Source organism: Ranitomeya variabilis, chromosome 3 (assembly GCF_051348905.1).
Source record: "Ranitomeya variabilis isolate aRanVar5 chromosome 3, aRanVar5.hap1, whole genome shotgun sequence".
Taxonomy (NCBI): Eukaryota; Metazoa; Chordata; class Amphibia; order Anura; family Dendrobatidae; genus Ranitomeya; species Ranitomeya variabilis.
Window position 1 is genome coordinate 394,886,679 of NC_135234.1, and position 27,044 is coordinate 394,913,722.

At 45.4% G+C, this 27,044-nt stretch overlaps 1 protein-coding gene across 1 annotated transcript in view; it reads right to left on the bottom strand.

Moving 5' to 3' along the window:
* SRSF10 (serine and arginine rich splicing factor 10) overlaps nt 1–26,635 on the bottom strand; it is a 28,673-nt gene extending 2,038 nt beyond the window's left edge. Inside the window, exons 1-5 of the mRNA XM_077296106.1 lie at nt 26,426–26,635; nt 19,874–19,980; nt 3,052–3,153; nt 1,305–1,470; nt 1,165–1,212 (exon numbers count right to left, since the gene is read on the bottom strand). Coding sequence (XP_077152221.1) covers nt 1,165–1,212; nt 1,305–1,470; nt 3,052–3,153; nt 19,874–19,980; nt 26,426–26,490 — 488 coding nt within the window. The 5' untranslated portion in view covers nt 26,491–26,635. The remainder of the gene's footprint in view (nt 1–1,164; nt 1,213–1,304; nt 1,471–3,051; nt 3,154–19,873; nt 19,981–26,425) is intronic.
* Between the last annotated feature and the right edge of the window lie 409 nt (nt 26,636–27,044).

The following is a 27,044-nucleotide window of genomic DNA, read 5'->3' on the forward strand; positions in this document are numbered from 1 at the left end:
TTTAAGCTCCTTGCAGAGGTTGTCCTTGGTGGGATTTGAACACAGAACCCCAGCGCTAAAAATCAACACTGCTACCCACTGAGCCACCATGCTGCCTGATTACATTTTTGAAAATTCCATTTATTTTGCCGTTACTGTAAAACTTTCTTATTTGAAAAAAAATAAAAAAGCATCAAAAATGTAATGTGTGAAAGGCTGCATTTATATGTGGCGATGCCTTGCTAAGCTACATGGTTTACAATAAAACCTACAGAAATAAAAAAAAAAAAAGTCATGTAGAAAAACCAGTCACCTGCACTGCCATGTACACCATAAGCGATCAGATGATCGCAGTGTCAAATCCCTTAAGGGGACTATTAAATTACAGTAAAATCTTTGGAGGGGGGAACCCCAAAACCACAAGTTCAAATCACCCCCTTTTTCCTTATTAAGCAAAACACAACCCACATATTTGGCATCGCTGCGTTCGTAAAAGTCGGATCAAAATATAAAATTAATGCGATCAGTAAACGGCGTAATGAGAAAAAAAAAAAACTAAAAAAACCCACAACATTGCCTCTTATTACATTTTACAGTAATCAAAACATATCTAACACAAAATGGGATCAATGGAAGTGTCAGATCATAGCTAGCGAGGCCAAGAAAAAAAAAAAGAAAAAAAAAGACATTTGTCCATCCAGTTCAGCCTATATTCTGTCAGAATCCCCAGCTGTACATCCTTCTAAAGAACCTAATAACTGTAAGATACAATATTGTTACGCTCCGGGAAGACATCCAGGCCTCTCTTGAACCCCTCGAGTGAGTTCGCCATCACCACCTCCTCAGGCAAGAAATTCCAGATTCTCACTGCCCTAACAGTAAAGAATCCTCTTCTATGTTGGTGGAAAAACCTTCTCTCCTCCAGATGCAGAGAACGCGTCCAGATTGACTAACCGATCAGAGTGATCTGGGTGAGGGGACCAACAGCATGGGTTCCCACACCTCTACCCATACCGTTTTACATGCAGTAACAGTTTAAATGCATGACGGACAAAGCCCATCATGGGGCGGGAACTGACACTGGTCATGATGGGTGGTGTCTGTCATTGGATGTTAAAGGGTTAAATAAAAAATAAAAAAAATTGAGAGTGAGCGAGGATGGGGGTAGAAGAAACATGTTATCACCTGCCATGATGTGATCGGCTCCTGCTACGACGTGGTCTTTCAGCTTTCCTATGAAAAACATAAAAAGTTAATGAATTTAAAAAAACCGCTATGCAAATCACTTGTAGATATAGGTCAAGCATTGCCCTGTATATGCTTACCCTCTAGGACTGTAAGATCTTTCATAATTCTGATCAAAAGAATTGCTTCGAGACCTCCTTCTTTCATAACTGCGGCTTCTAGATCGCCTGTTGTATCGGTCATAATCATCATAGCGCGAGGAGCCATATGAGCTTCTTCCTTCTTTAGCCTTCATTTGATTTGGTGCTGTGAGTGAGCAAACAGAACTTAAATGTTTGTAATTAACCCCTTCCTGACATGTGCCTTACATGTAGGTTAAAGGTGCAGAGCCAGCTTCATACACTGCAGATTTCATCTTGCAGGCAATTTCTTAAGATATCCCTGCTTTTGTCAGTGACTTAAGTGGCTGTCAACCTATCACTAGTTTGCAAAAGGGTTTAACAGAAGAATACTGATAAGACAATAATACAGAAATACTGCACTGGTACAAATCCCCTTACATGAGCCTGGTTTACTTAAAATGTGTGTGCCGGGTGGTCCCCATTATTTCTGAAGGCAAGTCATATCTTGTAAATAGAATGCTATCCATAGCTGCGGTGAACTGCAACCTCACTTCCAACTGCGCGGAAGAGTGAGCAAAGATAGCAAATTCTTGATGTGCCATGCTTCAAAAGGTTTAGTTTAAGGGTGTGCATATTTATGCAATCACATTTAAGTTTATTATTTCATTTTGCTTCTCAATTCAAAAGTACAGATATAGGTGACATTAAAAGGGAACCTGTCACCTTGTTTTTAGCTATTAATCTGGCCCCAGTGTGGTGTTAGTGAAGGAATATGCATTGCTAACATGTTTTTGTCAAAGAAAAGCTCCAATTTTTAGTTTAAAAAAAAATAAAATAAAAAATAAAATAAAAAATAAAATAGGCTTCCCTCACATACCTTGTCTTTTGTCATAGGTGTGGTGACTTTTCAGTCACATCATTTCGTGTACTTTTGAAATTAGGCACACCCACAGCATTGCATTGACTGTCCCAAAGTCACAGCAACCACGTTCAAACCTACGCGTGCGCACTGCCCATCTGCTCACTGGGCATGCACAGAGTGTACAGCTCCAGCATCATGTCAGATAGGTGCATGCCGAAACACAGAGTGGAGGGGGACACAGTGGCATGCATAGCGTGGGCACTGACATGTCATGTGGCCACTGACTCAGAGTGGTTCCGGTGCATCAGCTGGGATTGTGCATCCAGAGTCAGTGTGCTTGCCCAGGGAGCAGATGGCCAGCGCACAAGAGGGATTTGATACGTGGTTGCCATGACTTTGGGCCAGTCACGGCAATCGAATGCAATGCTGTGGATGTGCCTAATTTCAAAAAGTACAGACTGAAAAGCTAAAAGTCACCACCTCTATGACTAAAAGAAAAGGATGTGAGGGAATCCTTCAATGACAAAGCGTTTATTTAAACCTAATACTAGGTGTTTTTTTCCCCAAAAACATGTGATGTACATCGCTAACACTGGGGCCAGTTTAATAGCCATAAATGTGGTGACAGGTTCCCCAAGGTGGAAAAAAGTTCAGAAATGATTCTTGGTATGACTTTTTCCACATGACAACAATCTGGCATTTTCACAGGGTTGTGAAGACATATCCACTGTACATCCTCTCTGTGAAAGACATGGAATATCGCAATTGGTTCAGATGTTGGAGGCAATTCTAGAACTAGTAATCAGATCATTGTCTTCATTTTAAAATGTGCTCAGAAAATATGTAATCTAAATTGCGTGGTAAATAACATCATACATGAAGTAATTTTGTTTCAGTACTCACTTTTTCGATCTCCTTGAGCAAACTGAATTTCAATTTGGCGTCCACAAATCCATCGCCTGTCTAAATTATGCAAGGCATCTTCTGCATCACGAACATCTTCAAATGTGCTAGCAGTTAAGGTACTTTACAGTATTGTGTGGATGAAATACAAGCTGTTCGCATGTTAACAAAAGAGAAGCATTTACCATAACTCACAACATACAAATAGCCAAATCATTTCACCACCATAATTTGTGTTTATTTGTGCGAGCTCTGTTCGAAGTCACAGATGTCAATTCCATCATACTGAGCAGTAAGGAAAATTTTACTTGTGCGCTATCAAAACATTAATAATGGAAAGCAAAACAGATGTAGACAGCGCCAAGTCCAGGATGATTGGTGACCAACAGAACTAACAATCTGCTGTCAATGTTATTAGCCTATTGCTGATCGTTACCCAAATGATAAGACTTGTGGATCCTCAAATCACACACTGCAAGGATGCTCTAATGTCAGCGCTAGGTCACATGGCTGCTAGTATGAGATATGCATACTCCTGGCCAGAATCAGACTAGACTAGTTGTATTCAGGCTGGAACTATCCATCCCTTATACTAGCGGTCATGTGTCTGCCATTACTGGCACCGACATCAGAGAATCCTCACAGGGTGCAGTATGTGCCATGTGAAGTTCTAGGCTATGTGCACACGCTACGGTTTTGGCTGCGGATCCGCAGCGAATTTGGCCCTGTGGATCTGCAGCAGTTTTCCATGCGTTGTGCAGTACCATGTAAGCCTATGGAAAACCAAATCCGCAGTGCACATGCTGCAGGAAATTCCACGCAGAAACGCAACGGTTTATTTTCCACAGCATGTCAATTCTTTGTGCGGACTCCGCAGTGTTTTACACCTATTCCATAATAGGAATCCGCAGGTGTAAAAATGCAGACGAAATCCAGGCAGAAAAATCTGCAATGGGATCCGCAACATGTGCACATACCCATACAAGTCTGCAGTCAGTGACTGCAGACTTGTTTTAGATCAGACAACCAATTTATGGGAATGTTTATAGAAGCACTAAAACTAATGATACAATTACATTAAAGATTTTATCCTCTTTATATTGCAAGCATCATTGTATAGCACTGAGTACTTACAATTACTTATATGGCCCTTCTACCCAGCTAATTCTTCCATTTTTCATTAAGTCAATGACATCACATGATTTAAAACTCACTAGCTGAATCCCTCTAAGCTCTATGGAGAAACAGGGGGTCAATTACACCTGTGAGTCATAAGTTACTGGTGGGGGTGAGTAGAAGCTAGGTCAGCAGTTGAGAAGAGGAATGATTTATGCAGGGGGGAAAAAAAAAAAAAAAAAAAAAAAAAAAGTCTTGCCGTTACTATATACAGCTCTGGCCAAAAATTAAGAGACCACTGCAAAATGTTCAGTTTCTCAGATTTTTCTCTTTATAGATATATTTTGGAGTAAAATGTAAATTGTTCTTTTATTCTACAAACTACCGACATGTCTCCGAATTTCCAAGCCATAAATTTTGTATTTTTTTTCTGAAAAGGAGAAATGGTCAAAATTACAAAAAAACAAAACAAAACAGTGCTTTCAGACCTCAAATAATGGAAATAAAAAAAGTTCATAATCATTTAGAAACAACAATACTAGTGTTTCAGCTCTGGAAGAGTTCAGAAATCAATATTTTGTGGAATAACCATGATTTTAATTACAGCTTTCATGCGTCATGGCATGCTTGCCACCAGTCTTTCACACTGCTTTTGACGCAAAAATGTAAGCAGTTCTTTGTTTGACGGCTTGTGACTATCCATCATCCTCTTGATTACATTCCAGAGGTTTTCAATGGGGTTCAGGTCTGGAGATTGGGCTGCCCATGACAGGGTTTTGATGTGGTGGTCTCAATTTTTGCCAGAGCTGTATATGATGGTTGCAATATACTAAGAAGCTAAAAACTTTGATGGGAATGCTTCTTTAAAGGGTATATCTGGGAAATAATAGTTGTGGCTTATCCTTACAATAGTCCATCAATAACAGATTAGTGAAGGTACAATTAACCCCCCAATGACAGCCAATACGTCTTAACTGACATGAGATATAAGAGAATAGCCTCCCCATACAGGTGACAATCCAGCAGCTGTCGGCTGGACGCTATAGCTGACAACTTGCTGCAGCCGCCAAGATCAGTGTTAGAACCGTCCATTTCTGTTTAACCCCTTAGAGGCTGCTATCAATAATGACTATCATATAAATGGTTAAAAGTGTGGCTTCTCCCTGTTTATCCCTATTGGCACCCTGAGATCATGATTGTGTGGTCCTGATGTTTGCCATGGCAATTCATGAGCATATAATGGCCTTAAAGTCTGCCAGCTAGTGGCCTGTTCAGACGTTAGTGATATTTAGGTGGTAAAAATACACTTTCATTCCTATCATGCCACTTTGTATGAATTCCTGAAAAGCACTTGAAGGATTAATAAACTACCCGACAGCAGCTTTCAATATGTTAGGGGTGATGGAGAGGAGAAAACGGAGCGACTAAGTATCAATAGTAAAAACAAGTATTTTTACTAGTAGCAGTAACAAATATATAGACAAAAAATAACAACAAAATGTTACAAAGGATAAGGTTACAGGATGGAAGCAGAAAAACCCAAAAGGTCCATCATTGCACATGCCCAAATGAGTAAAGATAAAGTCTTTAGGTACTAGTGTCAGTGCATATAACCTCAGTGCAGTGGTAAGGTTGCCTTTAAGAAGAAGTTTCTATAATAGTAACAGAAGAAAAACATCAGAAGGGCAGAGCTTTCCAGAGGCAGAGCAAGAGGACCCTGGGCCGGGTGTAGGCAGACCCCGACGCGCGTTTCGCATGGCAGAAGCACCGCTTTATCAAGGGGAGTAAGGATACTAGGAAGAGCAGGACCTTTTATGGCCATGTGACCGGACATCCGTGTGGCCAAAGGTAGTGGTTATAACCACGCGAAACGCGCGTCGGGGTCTGCCTACACCCGGCCCAGGGTCCTCTTGCTCTGCCTCTGGTAAGCTCTGCCCTTCTGATGTTTTTCTTCTGTTACTATTATAGAAACTTCTTCTTAAAGGCAACCTTACCACTGCACTGAGGTTATATGCACTGACACTTTAGTTCCTAAAGACTTTATCTTTACTCATTTGGGCATGTGCAATGATGGACCTTTAGGGTTTTTCTGCTTCCATCCTGTAACCTTATCCTTTGTAACATTTTGTTGTTATTTTTTGTCTATATATTTGTTACTGCTACGAATAAAAAAATACTTGTTTTTACTATTGATACCTAGTCGCTCCGTTTTCTCCTCTTCATGACTTTTGGAGTGGGTATTTGCTCTTTTGTGTGGGGAGGTTCTTCTTATCCCCATTTTTTTAGGACATGCAATATGTCTCTGAGGTTTTTTCATGTATTAATATGTTAGGGGATGCGGTTTTTAAAATGGTATAACTTTTAGGGGTGTTTCAATATATAGGACCCTCAGTCACTTCAAACCTGGATAGGTCCCTAAAAAAAAAAATAAATATAAAATTTCAGGAAAAAATTGCTGCTATATTTTTATATTCGGATAAGCACTTATCAGAAGCTATTCGATCAACCCTACACATCACCTGTTAATGGTACAGGATGCTGTTCTCTCCCTCAGATTAAAGGGTCTGTCCACTACTAGGCAACCCCTTCTTAAACCATATTTTTGGCTCCGATAAAATAAAGCCTATACTCCCCTCCCGTGCTGGCTCTGTTCCAGCAGTGTCGGCACTTGCAGTCCTGGGTCTGTGATGCGATGGAATGACACATGATGCCCAGCCAGCGCTGGCATCAGTGTCTACAATTTCATACAAATTGAACATGAAGGGGAAGTCCGGGATGAGTTGCAGCCCTGGCTTCCTCTTCATGCTCCGTTCGTACGAAGACAGTGACGCCGACGTAACACCACCGCATCACAGCCATGGGAAGAACGAGTGCCAACACCGTGGGAATGGCACCAGCATGGGAGGAGAGTATAAGCTTTATTTTATAGGGGGCTGAACATTTAGTTTAAGAAGTGATTGTCCTAGTAGTGGACAACACCTTTAACTTTGGTGTGTACATTTTAGTCTATCACAAGCCAACCAGAAAGTCAGTGACAGCAGATAAGAATTCTATTGTGGCAAAGACCAAACAGCACAGGTTATTTAACCCCTTACTGACATCGGACGGTATAGTACGTCCGATGTCTGCTCCCCTGCTTTGATGCAGGGCTCCGCGGTGAGCCCGCATCAAAGCCGGGACATAGCTGTTTTGAACAGCTGACATGTGCCCGCAATAGCGGCGGGTGAAATCGCGATTCACCCGCCGCTATTAACTAGTTAAATGCCGCTGTCAAACGCAGACAGCGGCATTTAACTACCGCATCCGGCTGGGCGGCCGGAAATAACATCATCGCCGACCCCCGTCACATGATCGGGGGTCGGCGATGTGTCAGGACAGTAACCATAGAGGTCCTTGAGACCTCTATGGTTACTGATCGCCAGTAGCTGTGAGCGCCACCCTGTGGTCGGCGCTCACAGCACACCTGCAATTCTACTACATAGCAGCGAACAGCAGATCGCTGCTATGTAGCAGAGGCGATCGTGCTGTGCCTGCTTCTAGCCTCCCATGGAGGCTATTGAAGCATGGCAAAAGTTGAAAAAAAAAAAATATATATATATATAAAAGTTTAAATCACCCCCCTTTCGCCCCAATCAAAATCAATCAATAAAAAAAAAAAAATCAAATCTACACATTTTTGGTATCGCCACGTTCAGAATCGCCCGATCTATCAATAAAAAAAAAAGCATTAACCTGATCGCTAAATGGCGTAACGAGAAAAAAAATCGAAACGCCAGAATTACGTTTTTTTTGGTCGCCGCGACATTGCATTAAAATGCAATAACGGGCGATCAAAAGAACGTATCTGCACCGAATTGGAATCATTAAAAACGCCAGCTCAGCACGCAAAAAATAGGCCCTCAACCGACCCCAGATCATGAAAAAAGGAGATTTTTGTGTACTCACCGTAAAATCTTTTTCTCCGAGTCATCATTGGGGGACACAGGACGAATGGGTGTTATGCTGCTGCCACCAGGAGGACACTAAGTTAAACACACACAAAAGATTAACTCCTCCCCTGCAGTATACACCCACAGGCTGGACAATCCAGAGCCAGTTCGGTAACAAAGCAGTAGGAGTAAACCAGTTATCAAACAGAAAACATGTCATAGTCAAAACACAGACTGAAAAGAACAATTGAGCCAACTAGGCTAACAGGGAGGGTGCTGTGTCCCCCAATGATGACTCGGAGAAAAAGATTTTACGGTGAGTACACAAAAATCTCCTTTTCTCCTACGTATCATTGGGGGACACAGGACGAATGGGACGTCCCAAAGCAGTCCCTGGGTGGGTCACCAGAAGTTATAAATGCTGTGCGAGCCTACAACTACAGATGAGACACAGCCGCTTGTAGGATTCGCCTACCGACGGAAGCGTCTGCCGAAGCCTGAAAGTGCACATGGTAGTGTTTCGTGAACGTATGTAGACTGGACCATGTAGCAGCCTTGCAGACTTGTGCTGCCGATGCCTGGTGCCGGATGGCCCAGGACGCGCCGACTGACCGGGTAGAATGAGCCTTGATCCCCGGAGGTGCAGCGTGACCCTTGACACGGTAGGACTCTTGGATGGCGGAACGAATCCACTTGGCAATGGAGGCCTTGGAAGCGGGTAGTCCCTTCCGTGGCCCCTCCGGAAGAACAAACAAGGCATCTGATCTACGGAAAGACGCAGTCCTGGAGACATAACGTCTGAGACCCCTCACTAAGTCCAGAGTGTGGAGCGCCCTTTCCGTGGGGTGGGAAGGCGCAGGGCACAGTGAGGGAAGAACAATTTCCTCATTAAGATGGAAAGAGGAAACGACCTTCGGAAGAAAAGTCGGACATGTCCGCAGAACTACCTTATCCTGGTGGAACACGAGGAAAGGAGGTCGGCACGACAGAGCTGCCAGCTCAGAGACACGTCGAATAGACGTGACAGCCACGAGGAAGACAATCTTCCAAGACAAGAACAGTAAAGACACCTCGTGCAAGGGCTCAAAAGGTGGCTCTTGAAGGGCACAGAGAACTAGGTTCAGGTCCCATGGTTCCAAAGGCATCTTGTAAGGCGGAACCATATGAGAAACCCCCTGGATAAAGGTCCTGACCTGCAATCTGTTTGCGATCCTTCTCTGAAAAAGGACCGAGAGAGCAGAAATTTGGCCCTTAAGAGAGCTGAGTGCAAGACCCAAGTCTACGCCTGATTGGAGGAATTCCAAAATGTGAGGAATAGAAAAACGGAGGGGGGAACGCCTCCGATCCCTGCACCAGGCGAAGTATGCCTTCCAAGCGCGGTGGTAGATGCGCATAGAAGAAGACTTGCGTGCACGGAGCATGGTAGATATCACCGTCTGAGACAACCCCTTCTGCCTCAGAACCCAGGACTCAACGGCCACGCCGTTAAACACAGGGCCTCTGAGTTCGGGTGGTAAATGGGCCCTTGAGACAGGAGGTCTGCGCGATTCGGCAGCCTCCAAGGTACGTCTGAGACCAGTTGAACCATCTCGGCATACCATGTCCTGCGTGGCCAATCCGGAGCGATGAGGATTACTGGAATCCGTTCTGCCCTGATCTTCCTGATAACCTTCCCCAGAAGGGGAATTGGGGGAAAGATGTATGGGAGACTGAAGCCCTGCCATGAGAGGACGAGAGCGTCGGCTCCGAAGGCTGAGGGGTCGTGAGACCTGGCCATGAAGACGGGAACCTGACAATTGAGGCGGGATGCCATTAGATCCACGTCCGGGGTCCCCCAACGAGAGCAGATCTGGTGAAAGACTGCGGGATGAAGAGACCACTCTCCGGGATCGAGGCTGTGGCGACTTAGAAAGTCCGCTTCCCAGTTTTCCACGCCTGGTATGAAAACTGCTGAGAGAATGGAATGATGTGCCTCGGCCCAACGGAGAATTAGCGTCACCTCGACCATGGCCGCCCTGCTGCGAGTGCCCCCTTGGCGGTTGACGTAGGCTACTGCAGTAGCGTTGTCGGACTGGACTCTTACCGCACGTCCGGAGAGGAACTGCTGAAAATGATGGAGGGCTAGTCTGATTGCCCGAATCTCTAAGATATTGATGGGTAGCTGGGACTCCTGCGGCGACCAGCGACCCTGGGTCGAGTGACGCTGGAACACTGCACCCCAGCCGAAGAGACTGGCGTCCGTTGTGACAACCAGCCAGTGCACCGGAAGGAAAGACTTCCCCCGAGTCAGGGAGGACCTCTCGGTCCACCACCTGAGGGATTGTCTGATTTGGCGAGAGAGAAGGAGACGGCGGTCGAGCGAGGCGGGATTCCTGTCCCATACTGCCAGAATGGCGTGTTGTAAGGGCCGGAGGTGAAAAACCGCAAAGGGCACTGCCTCCATCATCCTGCCGAGTACCCTCATGGAGAAGCGTAGGGAGTGAGAGCGAGGTTGAGCAAGCTTCCGGACCTCTCTCTGTAGAGTAGATACCTTTTCCGGAGGCAAGAGTACTAGACCCTGAGAGGAGTCTAAGATCATGCCCAGGTAGGGTATGGTTTGGGCCGGGACTGGGGAAGATTTTTTGAAATTGAGTTTCCAGCCCAGGCGTGAAAGAGTATTTATAGTGACATCTACCGCCTCTGAACAGGACCGGAAAGAGGGACCCTTTATAAGAATGTCGTCCAGGTAGGGCAACACCACTATGCCTCGAGCATGGAGAATGGCCACGGCAGCCGCCATGACCTTGGTGAACACCCGAGGAGCGGTGGCCAGCCCGAACGGTAGGGCGACAAACTGAAAATGGTGGCCCTGGACCGCGAAGCGGAGAAAGCGCTGATGAGACGGCAGAATGGGAATGTGCAGGTAAGCGTCTTGAACATCTAGAGATGCAAGAAACTCGCCCTCTTCCAGAGAGGCAATTACCGAGCGGAGGGACTCCATTCGGAATTGACGCACACGGACGTACCTGTTGAGGAGTTTGAGGTCCAATATCGGACGTACGGAGCCGTCCTTCTTTGGTACAATGAAAAGATTGGAATAAAAACCTTGGTACCTTTCGTCCTGAGGTACCGGGATGATGACCCCGTCGTCCCATAGCGATTTTATGGCCTGGAAATACTGACGGACCCTTGCTCTGGGAGGAGGGGACTGAAAGAAACGAGATGGGGGAAGAGAGACAAACTCTATCTTGTAACCGACGGATACCAGATCGCGGACCCATCGGTCGGGAACTACCGAGAGCCACGCGTCCCGAAAGAAGAGTAGGCGGCCGCCAACTCTGTCGGTATCCTTTGGCGTCTGCCAAGAGTCATTGAGGAGGAGACCTGTTAGATCTGGACCCCCTGGACCCCTGTTGTCTGGGTCTGCCTCTCCAAGAGGGAGAAGGTTTGTAAGATGACTGGGAGGTTCTGTCCTTGCGCTGACCTCTCCCGACGCCAGGTGGCGCGGAGGAAGGATTGGACCAGTTGGAACCGAAACGGAAATATCGGCCTCGGCCCTGTTGGTTGCGAAAGGGACGAAAGGTCCGTTGCTGGGGAAGGAATTTGCTCTTTCCCCCTGTGGAGTCTGCGATCATTTTATCTAGTTTGTCCCCAAACAGACGTTCACCCTGGTATGGAAGGGACGTGAGGGATTTTTTGGATCCTGAGTCCGCTTTCCAGTCCCTGAGCCAAAGGGATCTGCGGACCGTGACAGCATTGGCCGCTGCCTGTGAGGCACAGTTGGCCGCGTCTAAGGATGCGGAAACTACAAAGTCCCCCGCTCTGGCAATCTGAGTGGCCAGGTGAGAAACCTCAGGGGGTAAGTCGGCATGAAGTGCAGTAGAGGCTAAAGACTCGGCCCAATGGGACATGGCTTTTGCAACCCATGTGGCGGCAAAAGAAGGAAAGAGAGAAGCCGAGGAAGCTTCAAAAGCCGAGCGAGCCATCTGATCAATTTGTCTATCCGTGGGATGCTTGATGGACGCGCCCTCGGAGGAAGATAGAACCGCCTTTGTGGCTAGCCGCGACACTGGCGGGTCCACGGAGGGTGACTGAGACCACTCCTTAGCAAGGTCCTGAGCAAACGGATACTTCAATTGCATAGCCTTCTGACCTGAGAAGCGTTTATCCGGACGGACTCTATGGAGATCGACAATGTCCTTGAATTGAGGATGCGTGGGAAAAAACCTATGAGCCTTTGTAGTCCGCCCAAATGACACGGGATGAGCCGCCTTAGACGGGGCTTCCTCCTCTAACTGTAGAGTCTGACTTACAGAGTCTATGAGAGAATCAAGGGTCTCTTGGTCATGACGGTACTCTGGGGAACAGGACACGCTGGAAGCGTCGTCCAGAAAAGATTCCCTGCTATGATCTGGGGATGAGTGACGAGAGACTTCGCTCTCTGAACCAGAAGGCTGATCACGGACCGGAGATATTACCCTGGACCTCTTTCTATATGAGTGAGGGCTTCTGGAAACGGAACGACCTCTGGGCCGTGAGGGGTTCTTAGACCGCGTTACATCATCCTTGGAAGTACCCTGGGTAAGGGACGGCTCACGGAGGGACTGTATCGTCCTTTCCAAGGATGCCACAGATCGAGCAAGGGAGGACGCCCATGCGGGGGTACTAGGTTCAGTACATTCCGGGTCAGAGGCCGGATTATCCTGTGCCGCGGGCATTTCACAGGCAGAGCACAGCGGGGTGGTGTGACCTCGGGGCAGAGAAATCTTGCAGGAGGTGCACACAGCAAAAATAACAGAGTGGGTCTTTCCAGTCCGTTTTTGCCTAGACTGTGACATATTTGCTGTGGAGTGAGCGTACTGGCAGGGGAGAGAGGCAATCCTATTGGGTGCGTCTCACCTAGGATCCGCGGTGGCTTGGCAGGGAGATCCTGAAGCTTTCCTCCTGTCCTGAGCGCTGCGGTGCTGCAGAGCCGCCAGTGCACTTCCTGGTCCAAGATGGCCGCCGAGAAGTGAGAAGGGCGCTTCTCGGGAGCGAGAAGCGCCCAGGGAGGGGGCGTGTCGTGGGCGGGCGGCGGCATGCTTGTGGGCGGGCGCTGTAGTCCGACCCAGGCCTGGGAGCCGCCGAGCCCTCTCAGAAAGGAAACGCTGCCCAGCGGCTATAGAGCCGCACGCTGCCCCGCGGCTGCAGAGCCACCCGCTGCCCCGCGGCTGCAGAACCGCACGTTGCCCCGCGGCTGCAGAGCCGCACGCTGCCCCGCGGCTGCAGAGCCGCACATTGTCCCGCGGCTGCAGGGCCGCATTTAGAAGAGAGTAAGGGGGGCCCCCTGCTGCCAGCTGGTCGGTCCCCGCACTTACCTTGTGCGATGGGACCGATGCTCCATCCACCTTCACCATGATAGGGAGAGGGTGGAGAGCTACTGCCGCCATGTATCAGCCACTATATCAGTGGTGGTGCAGTGGGCGGCTGCGCGGACGCCCTGTCAATTTGTCCGGCTGTGCCCTGGCTCCAGGAGACTTAGGTGGATGATTAGTCCCCATGGTCGCCTGAGAAGGATGGAAGGAGATCGGGACGCTAGGGAACCGTCGCCACACTGAAAGGTGAGCCAGGGCTGGCATCCATCGTTGCGGGAAAGGATACAGGAGGAACGCTCCGTGTACTTGCCCGTTGTTGGTGCGGGAGAGATCAGAGCTAAAAATTTGCCTGTCGCTCCCTTCTTTCCGTTAAATCAAAAACTAAAAATTGGTGGGGTCCTGAGGACCCAAGTGCCTCCTGAGACACTAAGTAAGAACTGGCTCTGGATTGTCCAGCCTGTGGGTGTATACTGCAGGGGAGGAGTTAATCTTTTGTGTGTGTTTAACTTAGTGTCCTCCTGGTGGCAGCAGCATAACACCCATTCGTCCTGTGTCCCCCAATGATACGTAGGAGAAATGGAGACGCTACGATTATCGGAAAATGGCGCATTTCTTTTTTTTTTTTTTTAGCAAAGTTTGGAATTTTTTTTCACCACTTAGGTAAAAAATAAACTAGTAATGTTAGGCGTCTATGAACTCGTAATGACCTGGAGAATCATAATGGCAGGTCAGTTTTAGCATTTAGTGAACCTAGCAAAAAACAAGTGTGGGATTGCACTTTTTTTGCAATTTCACCGCACTTGGAATTTGTTTCCCGTTTTCTAGTACACGACATGGTAAAACCAATGATGTCGTTCAAAAGTACAACTTGTCCCGCAAAAAATAAGCCCTCACATGGCCAAATTGACGGAAAAATAAAAAAAGTTATGGCTCTGGGAAGGAGGGGAGTGAAAAACAAACACGGAAAAACGAAAAATCCCACGGTCATGAAGGGGTTAAACAAAGTGTCCAATGGGTGATCAGGTCATTTATACTGGCAAAAAAAAAAAATCACCAGTTTACTGGGAATGTGCCGCAAACATGTTGTAGTAATGATTATTCTGCTTTATCACGTTTTGCTGCCTTGTGTAAGCAGCTAATAAATTAATGCTCAAAGACTTTCGGGTCATTGCCACATACAATTTCAACCAATGTAAAACAGAACCTGGACTGTTGACACTGGAGATGCAGAGAATTAAAAGGGGTTTTCTTGGCATCATTTCTGCAATTGGATGTGTTTAAATAAAATGTTGCTGTGCAGAGAGAACATTATAAATGTTCCGCTGTTCTGTACTGTGTAATGGCTGTGTGACCGTACAGGGACATGGGAAAACCTCTTTAAGGGAATATAAGGTTTTTCATTATTTTTATGGTAGCATATCCTTCAGGACCTTTGACCAGTTTTAGCTCACTAAAGGGAACCTGTTAATGGGGTTTTCCAATATAAAGTAGTGCCAGCATCTGTAGGCCCTCCATAAAACAAAAAGTGGACATGCGCCTGTGCTCATTGGCCTTTCCCCACCCATGTATATTCTAGTACTTTGCTCTAATCTCGACAGAGCAGAGAAGTACGCCTGTGCAAAAGCCTGAGGACACTGTGGATGACACAGAATGCATCATCCAGAAGGAGGTGGTGAAAGATCAAAAACAGATGCCCATCAGACTGGACCGCTCAAGGAGGTGGCGAAGGATCAAAAACAGATGCCCATCAGACTGGACCGCCCTGTAGGAGAGTTTAAAAAGCTTTTTTGTTTTATGGAAAATGCACTGGGGACATATAGACCACATTGTAGAATGCGATCACATGGGGTTTACAGGTGCTGGACCTACTTTATATGGGGAAAAACCTGGTGACAGGTTCCCTTATAAATTATAGCATTTTTAATTTCTCCTCTCCGTTGTGGTGATATTCATTAGGATTCTCATAAGTTTTACTCTAAATTTTATAGGCTAAGTTTTTCCTAGAGATTTGTCGCTGGCGCATTTACTATTTCCACTGCATGATGTTGACTAACCTTAAGCAGACAGCAACGTATGGAAAGACAGTCTGATCTGACCACAGCGTGGCATGTTTTTACATATACCCAGCATCTCACAGCAGTGTGGGGGAGGGACAGGACAGCAGTGTGGGGGAGGGACAGCAGAGCCGATGTCAGTCTCATAAGCACCACTGCAGCTCTCCCTTCATCGCTGCTAATTTTGTGCATCTCCTCACACCGACTGCCTTGAGATAAGGACGTTTAACCACCAATTTCTGCTCTACTCCTGGCGCTTTGTAATTACACAGCTATGCAGAGAGCAGATGTAATAACACGTCACACACAGAAAGCCTGTTCTAAGATATTGTGAAGGTGTGTTCATTTTTGTCACTGCCTGCTTATGATTGGTCTGTCATTCAGGGGAAGATTAACATGCTCCCAAAGATTAATCTCTGATAACGCCCAAATTGGTAAAAGGTTTTATTTAGCTCTGCAGCCACTGTTCCATGTTGTAGTCAGTTTAAACATTCAAAAATGTGTTAAAGGTCCTTTAAATTCTATTCCATACTATGGCGAAGGCTTTACAATTTTAAAAGTTAATTCCAAGGCTACAATTATATTTCTTAACATTTTCAGACCATTCCAATGACCCCTTTTCAAGTAAGGACTCATTCAGACATCAATGTCTCAAAAAAAGAATAGTTACACCCTTTATACAGTCTATGGATCTGTTCAGTTTTGTTTGTTCGTTTGTGATCAACCACTTATCAATATCACCCATATAGTTACATGGGTCAGTGAAAACCAGCACTTATGGCAACATTGCAATTATATTTGTGAAAGGAGAAACATACCAAAATCTTATGAAACTCACAATACACTTATGAAAATAGGTCTTTCCCTAATTCAAGAAAAAAAAACAAAAAAAATGAAAACTAATGTCTAAATGGGTGGTCAGACTGATAAGACTGCAGTTTATGTGAGCAATGGTTCAGACGTCATACGTATTCTTATATCTTGAACCCCTTAATGACCGCCAATACGTCAACTGACATGAGATATAAGAGAATAGCCTCCCCATACAGATGACAATCCCGCAGCTGTCGGCTGTACACTATAGCTGACAACTTGCTGCATCAGCCACGATCAGTGTTTGCACCGTCCAAATCTGTTTAACCCCTTAGATGCTGCTGTCAATCTGCTGTCAATAGGGACTACATCATAAATGGTTAAGAGTGTAGGGGCTTCCTCTTTATCCCAACTGGTGCCCTCAGATCACAATTGTGTGGTCCGGATGTTTGCCATGGCAATTCAAGGCCAGATAGCAGCCTTAGGCTATGTGCACACTTTGCGGAGTCCTCTGTGGGTTCTCCCGCAGCGGATTTGATAAATCTGCAGGGCAAAACCGCTGCGGTTATCCCTGCAGATTTATCGCGGTTTGTTTTGCGGTTTCCGCTGCGGGTTTACTCCTATACTATTGATGCTGCATATGCAGCATCAATAGTAATGTTAAAAATAATAAAAAATGGTTATATACTCACCCTCTGACGTCCCGATCTCCTTGGCGCTGCACGCGGCGGTCCGGTTCCAAAGATGCTGTGCGAGAAGGACCTTCACCGCAGGTCCTGCTCGCACAGCAACCCTGCGACCGGACGGCTGCGTGCAGCGCTGAGAGGTGAGTATATCATTTTTTATTTTTATTCTTTTTTTTTTTTTTACACTAATATGGTTCCCAGGGCCTGGAGGAGAGTCTCCTCTTCTCCACCCCAGGTACCATCTGCACATGATCCGCTTACTTCCCGCATCGTGGGCACAGCCTCATGCGGGAAGTTAGCGGATCAATGCATTCCTGTGTGTGCAGAATCGCAGCGATTCTGCACAAAGAAGTGACATGCTGCGGAATGTAAACCGCTGCGTTTCTGCGTGGTTTTTCCCGCAGCATGTGCACAGCGGACTGCGGTTTCCATAGGGTTTACATGTAAACGCTATGGAAACTGCTGCGGACCCGCAGCATCAAAATCGCCGCGGATCTGCGGTAAAACCCGCAAAGTGTGAACATGGCCTTAGTCTGCCGGCTGTTGTAACCTGTTCAGAAGTTAGCGACATTTAGGTGGTAAAAATACACATTTTCATTTGTCATGCCACTTTGTATTAATTCCTGAAAAGCACCTGAAGGGTTGATAAACTACCTGACAGCAGTTTTCAATATGTCGGGCGCTGCAGTTTTTAAAACTGTATAACTTTTTGGGTCTCCCCAATATACGGGACCCCTAAAGTCACTTCATACATGTATAAGTCCCTAAAAATAAATTTTGTAAATTTCCTTGAAAAAATGAAAAAAAAAATTACTGCTACATTTTTAAACCTCCTAAAATGCTAACAAAATAAAATAACATTTTACCAATGGTGATGATGTAAAGCAGACATAAGGGAAATGTTATTTATTAATGTTTTGCTGTGGCATGACTATCTGGTTTAAAGGGATAATCATTCAAAGTTTGAAAATTGCTAATTTTTTAACATTTTTCTCAAATTTCTGATGTTTTTTTTATAAATAAACAAAACATATCGACCTAAATTTACCATTATCATAAAGTATAACGTGTCACGAAAAAACAATCTCAAAATCACTGGGATTTGCTGAAGCGTTCCAGAGTTAATACCACAAAAAGTGACACTGGTCAGATTTCAAAAATTTGGCTCCGTCACTAAGGGGTTAAATTGCAAGATTAGCAACTCAACAGAGTAGGGCATCATCCATTTTTAATCCTTAAGTAATTTCCAGTACTACACAACATTAAACATTATTGTAAAGAGGTGCAATATATATATTTTTTTTTTACGACTGGAGGCTAAAGAAGAACTCGTAGTCAAAAATCACATTCACTGAAACACGTTGAGCCTTGTAGGTCAATGCTAGCTGGGAAAATTAAGATCAAACTGAAATAAGATCTACATTCAGACATTATGAAACGCTTGGGTTATATTTAGATCAACCTTTAGTAAGTAATGGCAAAAAAATACTTCTTTTATTAGTGTTGGAAAAAAAAAAGTCCTATTCCATAGAATCAGGTTTTGGCACAAAAAAACACGACAACTGCGTTTTTCACCACCCATTCAAGTCAACGGGTGAAGAACACAAAACGCTGAAATGACATGCTCTAGTAAAAAAAAAAAAGAAAAAAAACACAAAGCACAAAATACTGATAAAAAAAAAAAAAAACAACAACAAAAAAAAAAAAAAAACTGTAAATGAGATTTCTGAAGTGCCATAGGCTTTGCTGGTACTGTAAAATAAAGCTGAAAATTAGCATTAAAAAAACGCAGCAAAAACACCTAATGTGAGCTTAATAAATTTAGCATGTCAATTCTATCGGGACGTGTAAAGAAAAGTCAAGAATGTGTTTAATACTAACCCTATCAGCTATAAGGTCCAAAACTAACAGAAAAGCATTGCGAAAGCAGCAGGGATTCTAGTGTCTCAAAGTACCAACAAGGCATTAAACTTTGGAGGCATCTTTTTTTTTTTTTTTTTTTAGTCTATTTGACTATAAATATTCTTTGCCATTTTGACACGGACCATGATGTGGCCAATTATTCCTTTTAGGCTTAAGAAGAATACCGATACTACCACATCTAAGTACAGATTGTTGTTGGGTAAGGTAGCAATCAGTCAACCCTAAGGCCTAACGCAACCCAGGGTCAAACCACGTACTTACACAAGACTGTAAACACGTCTGTTTAGCAGGATACATCAAGACTCCTGTAATCTTGACAATCATTCCTTTAACTTTATCTTGATCTTTTATTTCTAAGAGCTTGTCAGTAGGACTTGTCATGATGTACTTGCCAATTAATAGATGCCTTTATCTTTAACTTTGAAAAATAAATTTCCTGAATAAAGCGAAGCTTTGATCATTTTTTGGCTTCTTCTTGCAGCTTTTCTTTTCCCCACTTTCCCTTTATATCTTCAAGCCTGATCATTAAGATGTCTTTGCTTTTTCTACTTGTCTCTACTCTAAAGGTTCTTTTCATGCTTTCTCTGTGGTTCGCCTTTATTGTACAGCTTTAAACTCTGAGGTAATAACAGAGGACAGCAGAATTAATGGACAGTACTCATAGCTCCAACACACACAGATGCCAATACAGTGAATAATGTTAGTGACACTAGAACCCTGCTACTAGAGAAGATTTTATAATGGTCAATGATTAATATCAATGACATTTCCACAATAGTAAGTTAACTGCAACAAAGTGAAAGAAAATACCACAGAATGCTGCAGAATTACTTTGCTATGTATGCCTAGTGAGCAAAAGAAAAAAAATATATATATATGAACACAGCAAAGCAATTCTCAGATGCTGTTACCTCTCTCACCATCTTCCAAACGTCATATTCCCTCATCAAGCAGCTGGAAGAAAGGATATTGAACATAAGCAAATCCCCTTGGGCGTCGATTGTAGAAATCAAGTGGCACATATACATCAACGATGGGACCATATCGCCCAAATTCTCTTCGCAGATCTTCAGACCTGAAATACAAACAAACATTTATCTGGTTTCCGTTTTGGCATATTACAAAAACAAATTACCGGTAGTTTTCATCTGCAGAACTTTATTTGCCATATGTCATGCAATTATAGCATTTACTTTACTTTCAGGCTATGTGCACACGTTCAGGTTTTTCCGCGATAAAAAAGCTATAAAAAAAAATCGCATTCTGCAATTTTTCTGCACATGATGCGTTTTTTTTTTCCGCGAATAAAACGCATTGCGGTAAAAAAAAGCAGCATGTTCATTAATTTTGCGGATTTTTCGCGGTTTTCCCGCTATTTAATGCATTGGGAAAACACGAAAAAACAAAAAACGCGGGAAAAAACCACATGCAGAGTTCTGGCAGAAATGTCAATTTTTCGTCAGGAAATTTCTGCAAGAAATCATGAACGTGTGCACATACCCTTAGTCTTCAAAGAAAAATGTGCGCTTATATTAAGAAATATCTACGGTATGTACCTTTCCTGACAAAGTTTTTGAAGGAAAAAGTTAAGTTCTTCAGTAAGACGTCGCCCTAAGGCTATGTTTCCATGTGGCGTACCGGCAGCGCTTTGAATGCAGCGCATCACCGCTGCGTCCAAAGCACTGCTGGCTTTTGTACGCACGGTGATTCCGCATGTGTTCATAGAACCATGCGGAATCACAGCATTCTATACATAGAACGGTGACTATTTATCTTGCGGAGACTGTGCATCTATAAAGATGCGCCGCATTTGCGTAAATGCAGGTCTGCCACCTGTGTTTTTGTACGCATAGTGGATATGGAATTTCATAAAATCCCATCCACTATGCTGTAACATCTGGACGCTATGGCTGTACGCAGCGTCCAAACCGCAGCAAATACGCCACATGGAAACATACCCTTAGATTTTAGACAAGCAATTTAATGGCTGTAAGATGGCCTTTTCAAGCCTGCTAGGACTCAATTTTTGGTTAAAATGTCAACACTTAATGCTTCTACCTGAAATGAAATAAAGGGCAACACTAGAGAATTTAAAGCAAACCTGTCAGGTCCCTCATGCCCTCCAACCCATCACATAACCTGCCTAACGTTATTAAGTGAAAATGAGGTATAAAAATAGCATTTATGTACAGCACCATGGAATTAATGGTGCTATATAAATAAATAATTTATTGTGTTCCCATTTGCTATGCTAATGAGGGCTTTGACTAGTCGATGGGGCAACATTATACCTGCTCATTCCGTCAGCATCACTGTGTCTCTGAAGCGAAGTGTATGCTTCCCAGCTTCAGAGGCATGACTTAGGCTATGTGCACACGTTCAGGAATTATCGCTATAAAAACACGAAAAAAAAAAAACCTGCATACATTAGGCATCCTATTTATTAAAGGGAACCTGTCACCCCCCCCCCCCCCCCCCCAGGCATTTGAAACTAAAAGCCACCTTGTGCAGCAGTAATGCTGCATTCTGACAAGGTGGCTCTTTTAGTTATTGGTGCTGTAACTGCAGAAATAATCCGTTTTGTAATTTGTCCCAAATACCTTTCTTCAGTCAAGGAGGTAGGCCTTTCCCCCCCTGCTGCAGACGCCACACAGAAGTCACTCAAATCCTCTTGGCGCCGCCTCATCGCTGTTTTGAAATGAGCCGGCGCCTGCGCTCTTTTCTCCTGCCTTGGGCAGGCGCAGTGAGCGCTGCCCGTCCTCTGTGCTCATATGCAGTCTAGCTGACTGCGCCCGTGCGGCCGCCCTGCCTGTGAATCCCAGCCCCGCGGTGTCTTCTGATTTATTCTCACTGCGGGGCTGGGATTCACAGGCAGGGCGGCCGCACAGGCGCAGTCAGCTAGACTGCATATGAGGACGGGCAGCGCTCACTGCGCCTGCCCAAGGCAGGAGAAAAGAGCGCAGGCGCCGGCTCATTTCAAAACAGCGATGAGGCGGCGGCGCCCGGAGTATTTGAGTGACGGCTGTGTGGCGTCTGCAGCAGGGGAGGAAAGGCCTGCCTCCTTGACTGAAGAAAGGTATTTGGGACAAATTACAAAACGGATTATTTTTGCAGTTACAGCACCAATAACTAAAAGAGCCACCTTGTCAGAATGCAGCATTACTGCTGCACAAGCTGGCTCTTTTAGTTTCAAACGCCTTGGGGGGTGACAGGTTCCCTTTAAAATGCAATCTGCATTTTTTTTGCACATGCTGCGTTTTTTTTTTCCACGGCAGAATCGCATTCCGGAAAAAAACGCAGCATGTTCATTCTTTCATTCTTCATTCAGCCTTGCAGCGCTGGAGTCCTGGGTTCAAACCCCACCAAGGACAACATCTGCAAAGAGTTTGGATGTTCTCTCCGTGTTTGCGTGGGTTTCCTCCGGGTACTCCGGTTTCCTCCCATATTCCAAAGACATAGTGATAGGGAATTTAGATTGTGAGCCCCATCTGGGACAGCGATGATAATGTGTGAAAACTAAAGCGCTGCTGAATATGTTAGCGCTATATAAAAATAAAGATTATTATTCTTTGTGCAGAATCCCGGGGATTCCGCACACATAGGAATGCATTGATCCGCTTACTTCCCGAATGGGGCTATGTCAACCATGCGCGAAGTAAGCGGATCATGTACGGTTGGTACCCAGGGTGGAGGAGAGGAGACTCTCCTCCAGGCCCTGGGAACCATATAATAATTGTTAAAAGAAAAAAAAAAAAAAATTAAAATAAATCGTGATATTCTCACCTTCTGGCGTTCCTCACAGAGTTCCCAATAATGCACTGCGAGAATGACCTGTGATGACGTTTGGTCTCGCGAGACCGCTACGTCATCTGGGGTCATTGCCGCAAAGCATTAGTGGGACCAGAGCATCGCGACGAGCAGGAAAGGCTGCCGGGAACGCCGGAAGGTGAGAATACCATGATTTTTTTTTTTTTAAGATTAGATCTTTTTTCTATTGATGCTGCATAGGCAGCATCAATAGTAAAAAGTTGGTCACACTTGTCAAACACTATGTTTGACAAGCGTGACCAACCTGTCAATCAGTTTTCCAAGCGATGCTACAGCTCGCTCGGAAAACGCTAGTGTTTAGCGGGAAAACGCATGCCAATTCCGCATGCATTTTTCCCACGGCAGGGAGTTCCGGAATTACGGCAATTTCCGCGGCAATTCCGGACGTGTGCACATAGCCTTTAAGTTCAGAAGATGGCTACCAGTCATGCGCAGTGTGCGCCTCTGATGGCAGGGGAATGTACACCTGGCTTCAGAGACGAAGTGACGCTGCCGAAATGAGCGGCACGCATGCGCTTGATTTGCATGAGCGGTGATAATGCTGCTCATGAAAGTTATATTACCCCACCCACAGGGACATGATAACATGGAAAGAGCTGATTAGTCTGGGGCACTAACACTCCATCCACTAGTTAAAGCCCTCAGTAGCATAGCAACAGGGAAATTATAAATGCTTTTTTATATCTGGCTTTCGCTCAATATTATACAGGTCTGGTTAGGCAGAGAATTTTCCCACACATAGGAGAATGCTGCTGGGTTGAAAGGCAAGGGGGACCTGACAGGTTTCCTTTAAAATACTTGAGTATGGTGCAGAGGCAATGATCGAACACAATAAAGGGTGCTTTAAAATCGAGTCTAGGGTCACGCATCCTGGTTCACCCTCTGACACAGGCCTTCCAGTTGCACTTTCTTATAGTGGATTCCACCTTTCTGCATAGAATTCTTTAAAAAAAAAAAAGTGAGGGATAAGTGACTGGCAGTTAAAGAAATTTTTTCTTCATGTTGCGGTAAAAAAAAATGGAGACCACTTTATTCTTTGAATCTATGATAATTCCAGATGTTTCTTAGAGTTTATTATTTTAGCACAATTTTTTTAAATAAAAATATATTTTTTGTAACCTTTTGAGAAGTGTAATTTTACAGCGAACGAGTCACACGGCCTTTTTATGGCAGGATGAGTTTTACATGGACGTGTCAGTAATGTCACTGACATTATTAAAGGGGTTGTCCCTTTCAGAAAATCCCAGTCCACTATAAAAACTTCTTTACTCACCATCCCTGGGGGGTCCAGCTTTGAGTGTCCGCCACTGCATCGAGTGTCTATTAAACATTTTTCATTTTACTGTTGAAGTGGTATTACTTATGCATGTTCTTTTCCCTTAGTAATATACTTACCATCTTATGTTCTTCCTGGTGCTGCTCCATTCCTGTTAAGCCATCTTGTGACCACAGCTCATAATTGGTTAGAAGTCAGAGCGAGTAGTCACAAGCTCAGTCTCATATTGAGAAGTGTCTTCCGTTCTGCCCAGCAAACACTTGAGTGATCCGCCAGCTCACAACAGAAGACGGCCGATGCAGCATTGGTAACGGATTCAGACACCAACAAGGTAAGTACCGTATTTTTCAGATTATAAGACGCACTCTGGGGTGCATCTTATAATGCGGATATACCTTACTGGCCCACAGGCTGGGATGAGGGGGGTGTTCGGATGTGCAGTGCTGCGGGGGCTCTGCCGACATCTTGTGAAAGCCCAGAGCCCCCGCAATGACATGGTTTCTTATGCAGTGGACTGGACTCCGGGGAAAGTGGCTGCCGGTTGGGGATGGCATAGATGGAGATCTTGGCACCAAGCCTGTTTATAATTTCAGAGCTGGAGTGGTGGCAGTAATGCAAGTTCCCTGACCTTGTATTATACTCACAAGCTGCTGACTTCATTTGTTATCGGCACTGCTTCGGCCATCTTCTGCAGTTTATGAAGTCACTACTCAATGCTAGTCTATGAGCGATAGAACAAAGCTCTCAGACCTACACTGCGAGCTTGTGACCGTTAAGGTACCTTCACACTAAGCGACTTTACAACGATATCGCTAGCGATCCGTGACGTTGCAGCGTCCTGGCTAGCAATAGCGTTTGACATGCAGCAGCGATCAGGATCCCGCTGTGAGATCGCTGGTCGTTGCTGAAAGTCCAGAACTTTATTTAGTCGCTGGATCTCCCGCTGACATCGCTGAATCAGTGTGTGTGACACCGATCCAGCGATGTCTTCACTGGTAACCAGGGTAAACATCGGGTTACTAAGCGCAGGGCCGCGCTTAGTAACCCGATGTTTACCCTGGTTACCATTGTAAATGTAAAAAAAACCCCACATACTCACATCCCGGTGCCCGGCGTCCGCTTCCCTGCACTCCTCCTGCATCCTGTGTAAGTGCCGGCCGTAAAGCAGAGCGGTGACGTCACCGCTCTGCTCTGTGGGAGATGCCGGAGATGTTCGGCGCTGACACAGGATGCAGGAGGAGTGCAGGGAAGCGGACGCCGGGCACCGGGATGTGAGTATGTTTTTTTTTTTTACATTTACGCTGGTAACCAGGGTAAACATCGGGTTACTAAGCGCGGCCCTGCGCTTAGTAACCCGATGTTTACCCTGGTTACCAGGGGACTTCGGCATCGTTGGTCGCTGGAGAGCCGTCTGTGTGACAGCTCTCCAGCGACCACACAACGACTAAACAGCGACACTGCAGCGATCGGCATCGTTGTCTGCATCGCTGCAGCGTCGCTTAGTGTGAAGGTACCTTTACCCGTCTTCTAGCCAGGCAGAAGTTGCGTTCACAAGATGGTGGTGCGGGCCCGAAACGACACCAGGAAGGGATGAAAAAAGCGGCTGGTAAGTATAACGGTAAATGCACACGTTGAGCAAATTGATGCAGAAATGTCTGCGTCTCTTGGCAGGAAAAACGCAGCTGCCAAAAAGCACATTTTTTATTGATTTCAAGGAAATCAATGGTGAAAAATGCAGGGTAAAAACGCAGAGAACGGACATGCCTTAAGCTCATTTTCTGCACCACTCCAGCGCTGAGAAGTGGGAGAGAAGGTGTTGAAAAAAATTATTAGCAGTCTGCAGGCTGGCGACTGGGATTTTATAAAAAGGGTTTCATAGGAGTTATGAAATGTCCTCAGCAAGTACTGACATGAGAAGTTGTGAAAACTAAGTGGTGCAGAAAAAAAACAAAACACACAGCATGTCTAGGTTTTTCTTCTTTTTACACCTACCCGGCACCTGCTCCCTGAGGCCATGACTAAGGGGCTGTCCGGTAACCGAATTATTAGGCAGAACCCCGCTATAATTAAGGGAGCGCACACATATAGAATAGCGCACACATATAGAATAGCGCACACATATAGAATAGCGCACAGAAAACTAGTCAGGAGAACTAAGCTCATCTACAGGATTTCTAATCCCGTGCTAGAGGGATAAGAACCGTAACGCGGTAGGCTGCCGCCATCTTTGGGTCTCCTGGCGGCCAGGCCGCTTCCCCCTTTAACTACACAGTCCGGTGCGCATGGCTTAAGTTACACGACGGCTCCCAGCCCCACATGAGGGCGGCACGTTGCCAGCCACACTAGCCTGTGTCTTCAGAGTGACCGGTCACCGCACTCGGGCCTCTCCGGACCTGCAGCCAATGTTAAGACTTACCGGATATCGTCCGCCACATTCCGCACGAAGAGCGAGGTGTTAGGGGGACGGAGGTATCGAGACATGGCTGCCGTCTGTGAGGAAACAAACCGCGCACGCAACACGCTGCAACCAGCACACGAGTACAATGGCTGCTCCTCCTCCTGCTCTCTCCAAGGCCGGATGAGCTATCGCGACACTTCTCACAGAGGGGTGGCGAGCGGGAAAAAGGGCTAGCTGGCGGCAATGTTCGCGCTCTAAAAGTGGCCGGAAGTGACGATGGCGCTCGTACTTGTATAAATAGAGATACTGACGGGAAACATTCTCACTAATAAAGCCTAAAGTATACAGGATAACACATGGAGAGATTAACATGAAGCATTATTGATTAATCCATATAAATAGAGATAAAAATGGTGCAAGTCCCAGCAGGCGGACCCTCAGCTGTCAGCACGCTATCACCTATTCTGTGGAGAGAAGATAATTTGTTGTCCTTGGATAACCCCTTTCTAGTTGTGTCCTTCACCCCAAGCCTGTTTTCACCTTCCTGACCAGGCCGATTTTACAATTCTGACCAGTGTCACTTTGTGAGGTAATAACTAGACATGAGCGAACATCGTCGGCTCCCTCCGTATTAGGC